General features: G+C 47.0%; 1 protein-coding gene across 1 annotated transcript; it reads right to left on the bottom strand.

The window, feature by feature from the left end:
* Positions 1-5,909: 5,909 nt before the first annotated feature.
* LOC145799276 (uncharacterized) lies at positions 5,910-6,308 on the bottom strand. The gene has a single exon (XM_082888824.1). The coding sequence runs from the start codon at positions 6,306-6,308 to the stop codon at positions 5,910-5,912; it is 399 nt and encodes a 132-aa protein (XP_082744950.1).
* Positions 6,309-7,760: the final 1,452 nt, after the last annotated feature.

Here is a 7,760-nt window from a genome sequence, read left to right as displayed (position 1 = left end):
GGGATACGCTGAAGGAGAAGGGTCTACGGGCTGCAGGTGGCGGGCACCAAAGTCATTTTTTAGTGCTGTTGGAAAGTGGCTGCAGAAAAACTCAATCAGGCGATGGAGTCCGAGGTGTTCAATAACTCTCACCTGCCTTTATTCCCTCCTATATGCAGGCATATGTTGCCACCATGTAGTAAAAGTTGATAGACGACGCTAAGGAGGCAAGCGCAGCCGATGAGCCAACTCTACCGCCAATCGACAAGACCCCAGTGCCAGTCATATCGGAAGAGGCGGCGCTAAGCAGTGAGGAGGAGCATTCAACCGCCGAATGAGGAACGGGCTCTCTGGCACTGAAACCGCACAGAATGTGGCAGAAGAGGTGGTGGGAAACCTAGAGGACGCTGTAGATATCGACTAAGGTGCATCTAGGCTTATGTTTGTACCCTTCTTCTTTTTTTCTTTTCTTTTTTTTTTTGTATTGATGTAGCCGGCTATGAGCCCCACTTTTTTAATCAGGATTTATCATGAATGAGAAGTGAACTTTTTCTTCGCCATGTATGCAAAATTTTGTTTGCCCTTTGGTTGTCATTTTCTTCGATTTGGCCGAGATAAAATCTTCTCAGTGCATTCTGAGCGTAATGGTCTCAGTTTAACGAGCAAACTCATCTTGGTTTAAAATATTAGTTGAACACAACACTAACTGTTTGGTAGGCCGAGCAAGGTCAATTCGGTTTTAATAAGAACTCGGTAAAGACACCAACATTTTAAGCGGGTGAGCAACATCAACTCAGTTACAAAATAAGTTGGGCGAAATTGATTCTGTTTGTGCGGTCAGGCAAAATCAGCTCATTGAGTGAGCAAAATCAACTCTACATCAGCGAGAAAGAAATAGCTTGGGTAATCATCAGTGAAATCTGCCCTTCAATTAGCGAGTCAAAATCAGCTCGGTCAATGATAAACAAAATCAGGTCGTTGTACTGAGCAAAATTTGCTCTTCATCGGCAATCAAGAAACGACTCAGGTAATTATGAGTAAAATCTGCTCTTCAATCAGTGAGCCAAAATTTACTTAGTCAATGATGAACAAAATTGGCTCGGCTCAGATACAAGTTGGCTAAAACATGAACTGTTGGGCAGTTGAGCAAGTTCAGCTCAATTCAACAAGAAAAATCAGCCCATAATCGGATAACCGCTCATTCTACAAAAGTTATCCAAATTTTGAACACTTGCCCCTGGTACTCATAGCAACTTAATGTCTTTGTAACATTTCTGCGTAGAAACGCGAACATATGAGAAAGAAGGAGTCATCTTCTACTACATGTTACAGATTACTCCCAATGCCAAAAGGCCAAGTTACAAGAAGCAAAGAAGTAGAAAAGATTACATTTCAAAAGTAAAATATCTTAAGATTGGCCGCAATGGTCTGGGGATAGCTTTGCTATCTAAGTCTTCCAGGTGGTATGCCCATTTGCCTGCAAGGCCGGTTATCTTGTATGGCCCCTTCCAATTTGCTCCTAATTTTCCCTCACCAGGGATCACTGTGTTGCCTATTACCTTCCTTAAGGCCCAGTCTCCGACCTTGAATAGCCTAGGATGCTCATTCTTGATGTATTTCTTGAAGAGATCTTGTTGGTAAGTTGCTATGTGGAGCCCCGTTACCTTCTTTCTTCGGCTAGGTCAAGCTCCAAGACTACAGCTTCACTGTTCAAGTTTGGTTGGAAACTTTCAGATAGGATGGTTGGCATACCAATCTCCAATGGTATGACTGCCTCCATGCCGTAAGCCAAGGCAAATGGAGTTTCCTCGGTTGAGCGCCTTGGTGTAGTGCGGTATGCCTAGAGCACATTGGGAAGTTCCTTAGCCCACTTCCCTTTGGCCTTCTCCAATCGCTTCTTCAGCCCGTCCAAGATGGTTTTGTTTGAAGCTTCAGCTTGACCATTTGATTGGGGGTAGGCCTGTGTAGAATTGTAGAACTCAAACTTTAACTCCTCGCAAAATCGGTGAAAGAGTTTTCCGTCGAACTGAGTGCCATTATCCGAAATGAGAACTTTTGGGATGTCGAAGTGGGTGACGAAATTCTACTAGACAAATTTTTTAACATCTTTTTCCTTGATGGTGGGCAATGGCTTAGCCTCTACCTGGTGAAGTAGTCGGCAGCAACAACGAAAAATTTGCGGTTGCCTGGAGCTGCTGAAGAGGTCCTACAATGTCTAGCCCCCAAAGCGCAAATGGCTAAGGACTTGTAAAGATGAGTAACTCTCTAGGAAATTGCTCAGTAAGCCAAAGATCTACACCCCATATGGCTTCCGCAGATGCCTTCATGAATCTCGAAGAGGAAAGCTTCAACTTTACTGGGGTGGACACACTTCAGGTATGGCCCAGTGAAAGATTTCTTGTACAAGGCGCTAGATGGAGAGAGCCAAAACCGCTCTGACTTGGCCCTTATCTTGTTGGCCTTTTTCTTTTCAATGGGTAGAATTCGATCCTTCAGGAAGGTGATAATAGGATCCATCCAGGATGGTTCCAAGTTGGTGCAGAGTATGTCGGGCACCTCCGGTTCCTCAATGCTTGGTCAGGGTAAGAATTCGATCATCAAAGGATTGGGAAAAGTCATTTGCATAGATGCTAGGCCAGCCAATTCGTTGGCTGCATTGTTTTTTTCATGGTTAATTATTTCTATTCTTATTGTGGCAAACTTTTTGATTTCTGCGCGTACCACCACTTGATACTTAGCCATCCTTTCATCCCTGGCCTCATATTCCTGGAGACCTGATTTACAACCAGCTTGGAGTCACTGAATACCATAAGTTTTGATGCCTTCATTCTTGAAACGCTCTTCAATCCGACAAGGAGGGCTTCATATTCCCCCTCATTGTTGGATGCTAGGAACCCGAGTGTGATCACATGCTCAATGGTCAGCCCATCCGGGGATGTCAACACGACCTCTAGCCCGGCGCCATGTCTATTGGAGGCCCCATCGATGAAGAGTTTCCATATCTTGCCAATGAACAACTTCTAGCAGTCGGAGGGATTTTGAGAGTTCCTCCACTTCAAAGTACTAGTCGGCTCATTCTGGTCTCTTAAAACATCTCCGTCAAGCTTGTATTTTGGTAAATCGGCCGGTTCTTCCATTTCTTGCTCAGCTTTCTCTTGCCGTTCTGCTACTTGTTGTCTACCACTTATTTCTACTATCCGAGCCGTGGGCTGCGCCAAGTCTGCACTAGCCAAATTGACAGGGTAAAGAGGGTTTATTCCAGGGATAAATTCTGCCATGAAGTCGGCAAGAGCTTGAGCTTTGATAACAGCGCGCGACTGGAACTTGATATCGTATTGCCCCAATTCCACGGCCCACTTCTGCTGGTGAAATCTGCCTTTTCAAAGAGCACCTAGAGCGGAAATTCGGTTAGCACGACTATCGTGTGGGCATGAAAATAGTGCACCAGCTTTCTAGAAGCCATCATGAGAGCCAGAGCCAGTTTTTTTAGCGGCAGATATCTTGATTCGGCCAGGAGCAGTGTCTTGCTAACGTAGAAGATGGGGAGGTGCTGGATTACCTCAGCGCGGATGAGCACTGCGCTCGCCGCGTGCTAAGAAACTGCCAAGTAGAGATACAATTCTTCGCCCGATTTTGGTGTGACCAAGATTAGGGCTGAGGAAAGGTATACTTTTAGATCCGCCGGTGCATGGTCGCACTCGTCGTCCCAAAAGAACTTGGCATTCAAAGTTTTGAAGAAGGGCCTGCAACGATCTGAAGACCGACTAATAAATTGGGTTAGCGCGACTGCCATTTCGGCGAGATGTTGCACGTCCTTCGTGGAGTTTGGCTGCTCCAATTCTTGTATTGCCTTAAGCTGGGATAGGGCAGTCTCGATTCCTCGATTTATGATAAAAAAAAACCTAGAAATTTCCAGGTTCCAACTCCGAATGCACACTTGGAGGCATTTGAACGCAGCTTGTGATGTTTGAGTATGCAAACATTTCTGCTTGGTCGGCAAGGTGTTGGGACTTGTCTTTGCTCTTCACCATCATGTCATCGATGTAAGCCTCCATAGTGCGGCCAAGAAGAAGAGCGAATATTTTGGTTACCATCCTCTGAAAAGTTACCCTAGCATTTTTTAGGCCGAACGACATGACCTTGTAGCAGTACAAGCCTCCTGGAGTGGTGAACGAAGTGATCTCTTAGTCTGGTTTGTACATGGCGATCTGGTGGTAGCCGCGATATGCCTCTAGGAAGCTAAACCTCTGATGGCCAGTGGTTAGATCCGCCAACTGGTCTATCCTTGAGAAGGGGAAGCTGTCCTCTGGGCACGCACAGTTGGCTGTCTTATAATCGACCCACACCTGCCATTTACCATTCTTCTTCGACACTACCACTGTGTTAGAGATCCATCTGGGGTAATGCACTTCTTCTATCGCCCCAGCTTCCAACAAGTTCATGACCTCCTCTACCACTATCTCGGCATGGTGCAAGGCTGAGCGCCGCATGCTCTGGATGACCGGTCGTGCATTTGGAAAGAAGCTAGGGTTGACACCAGGCATATCGTAAGGCGTCCACGCAAAGGCCTCAATGTTGGAAACAAAAAAGATGACATAATCGAGCCGCTCAACGTTGGACAAAGATGATCCCAAAAGAAAGAACTTATTTGGATTATTCTCATCAACGCGCACTTCTACCAAATCTTTAGCCGATTTCTCTTCGACTTTTCTTCCCATAACTTCTAGGACTTCCTTCCCTTCTGGTCCTTCTATCATTTGAACAAAGCCTTTGGCAGCCCGGCTGCCATTTATTTTGATAAAGCACTGTTTTGCCATTACTTGGTCCCCCAAACCTTTTGTACTTGTCCGGCTAGTGCTGGAATGCGCAGGACTTGGTGATAAGTCAACGTTACTGCCTGCATGACATGCAACCAGCCCCTTCTGAAGATTAAGTTGTAGGTTGATGGGACCTTAAGCACCCAAAATTCCACTTGCTTCGTGACTGACCCAGCTTTGACTGGTAATATAATCTTTCCGATTGGCCATTCAGGTTGAGTATTAAAGCCAACCAAAGGGGACACTGTTGGAGCAAAGTCTTTGTTCTCCAACTTCAACTGTTTGAACTCATCGTAATACATGATCTTGATCATGCTCCCCTAGTCACTTAGAATTCTTTTGATATCGAAGTCCTTGACGCGAAGGGTCACCACTAAGGCATCATTATAAGGTGTTTGAATTCTCTCCAAGTCCTTACTTGAAAAAGTTAAGACGTCTTTTACCTTAGTCTTTCCTTTCTTCACGACACGTTGAACAGAGAGCACTTCCCTCATGTGCTCGGCCTTCTTGATCATCCCTCAGCTCGCAATCCTGCGCTGGTTCGATGATACCGTGAATGACATTGATTACGTCTTGGGGTGCTGCATCCAGGATAGCAAGGCCATTTGGCTCGGCCTATCCTTGTGGACCGGCCCTCATACCCCTGTATATGTACTGGTCCAGATGCCCAGCCGCCACCAGCTCCTTCAAATGTTGTTTGAGCGGCACACAATCCTCCGTTCGGTGCCCCCTTTCTTCATGGAAGGTGCAGCGATACCTCGAGTTGAAGCCCCTCTGTGTGTCTCCCAATTTCGCTAGCCAACGCACGTAGGGCTCACCTCGGATCTCATTTAAGATGCTGTAAATTGGGATCTTAAAGACAATGGTGATGCCAGTTCGTGCTTTCAACTTCCTCTTGGCATCTTCCTCTTCACTACAAAGAGCGTTAGCTCGGTCATTTTTATGACTTTTGTTTCTATCATTGCGGTTTAAACCGCGATGTTGGTCTCTAGCTCAATCATTAGGGCGGTTGTCCTCCTGCTCCACCGAGTGAACCTTCCCAGCCACTATTTTATCCACCGCAACCGGATTTGCCCTCTCGGTTGCGGTGGCGATGCCAGTTTCATCTTCTACTCAGATATGTTCATTGATCTGCTGCATCAAGGACTCCACGGTTGTGGGCTGGTCCATCGTAAACGAGTCTCGCAACCTATGTTCGACTGCGAGACCTCCCTTGTATTGTGCGATCGCCAGATTGGTGGGGCAATCGAGGATCTCATTGTAAGTTTCCCAATACTTGGCATTGTATGCCTTCAAAGAACCTCCATATTCCATCTTGACGCTCAGGAGGTGGTCAACCTCCTTCGGTGTTTGAGTGTTGGCTTTGAATCTAGTGACAAAGACCTCTGCTAGTTGTTGCCGCCCCTCGATGCTCCCCTCCGGGAGTCTTTCGAACCACTTCAGGCCTAGTTCTCCCAAACTTGCTGGGAATATGAGACACATCAAGGCGTCATTGCGCTGGTGGCGAGCCATTACTTGTTAGTAATGACTCACGTGCATGTACTGATCCGTTTTGTCGTCGTACAGTGTGAACTTAGGTTGGTGAAATCTGGCAGGGAGTGGCAAGCTCTCGATCTCTGGGGACAGTGGGGTAGCAGTAAATCTTGCAAGCTCTCTGTCCATCAGTGTTGGGGCCATCATTCTAGGCGCTGGCATTGCCACTTCCTCACTGCAACAAATTTGGGGACTCAGCCTTTACAACGTCGGCAATCTTTGGGTCTCTTTACGGTGAGCTCGCTCCTCCAATACATCCCTCAGGTCCCCCGAATGGGTAGGGTAAGAGTATCTCGACGTCGTCGACGGACGTGAGGTATGGTAACTGCTGTCACGAGTGTGAGATCTCTCCACTGGTGGGTCAGAGTCTCCAACTCCATAGCTTCTCGTGATAGAGAAAAAGGCCGTCCCATCTTGGCGATGACTGTCAGAGTAACGGGGTGGGGATCGCTCACTGTGGTTGCCCACTCCATGTTCTGAATAAGGGCGTCCTGGTCTATAAGTTTGTGCTCCAAGCGATGAGCATGTGACTCTCGTCATCGTTGGTGACCCTTTGGACTCTTGAAGTGTTCAGTGCTCCTTGCGCGTTTGTCTCATGCACTTCTAGATGAGGTTTCCAGGTTCGCCATAGTCAGAATAGTGGGAGGGCCATCTCTCCGTTGGACAGACTCTAGTGTGATACCGTCAACAACAGACATCGGTGTTTCGTCGTTGTTAGCCATGGAAACGGTTGAAAAAGCTTGGCCAACAAGGTTTGTTTGTCAAAGAGTTCCCACAGACGGGCGCCAATTGTACGGGGTGAAATATTCTCTGTTCTCCATACTCCTTCCATCCAAGCTTTACGTGACATCGCCTGACTTGAAAACCAAAAGATGGTGTGCTGCCCGACGATGTGCTGTCGGATAAACCCTCCAACGATCAAGTCAGCACACTTGGAGAAGAAGAAGAAGAATCAAGAGAGCACTTTAGAGCGAGAGAGTTTGAAATTTCTTCTGATTGCTTACCTCTAACACCTCTCTTCTCTTCTTTTTCTAGGCTGGCCATACAGCCTCAGAGATTGTGGATGCACTACCTCTACTGTCCTTCTCTATGCAAGCGGCTGTGGCCCCTCTACCTTTCTTACAAGTAGAGAGACCAAAACCTCCAAATAGTGTTTGTCAAACTGCTAAATGGTATTGACCCATACCAGGAGTGGATTTTCTATGGTTTACCATTGGTCCAGGTGGCCTACACTACCAGGCTATCACTTGGAAGAAACAGACACCACAACGAACTAGAATGGCCGAGCTACAATAAACTGGTCCATCGGGATCAACTGGTCGTAGGACGCGCGGTTCGGCATCTCGGCCTCACCCTGTTACCTCGTCGGACGCCTCGGCCCTACGTCAGTTCGAACTGTTCGTAGTTTAACCCACCGCATCAGTATGGATA

The sequence above is a fragment of the Camellia sinensis genome, chromosome 9 (assembly GCF_055761805.1).
Source record: "Camellia sinensis isolate YWXY chromosome 9, ASM5576180v1, whole genome shotgun sequence".
Taxonomy (NCBI): Eukaryota; Viridiplantae; Streptophyta; class Magnoliopsida; order Ericales; family Theaceae; genus Camellia; species Camellia sinensis.
Note: the sequence above shows the minus strand (reverse complement) of the source record. Positions and strands in the feature narration are given on the sequence as shown.

What these genes read in the sequence shown, in the direction of transcription:
- LOC145799276 (XM_082888824.1), bottom strand. Translation starts at nt 6,308, where the DNA reads ATGGCTCGCCACCAGCGCAATGACGCCTTGATGTGTCTCATATTCCCA.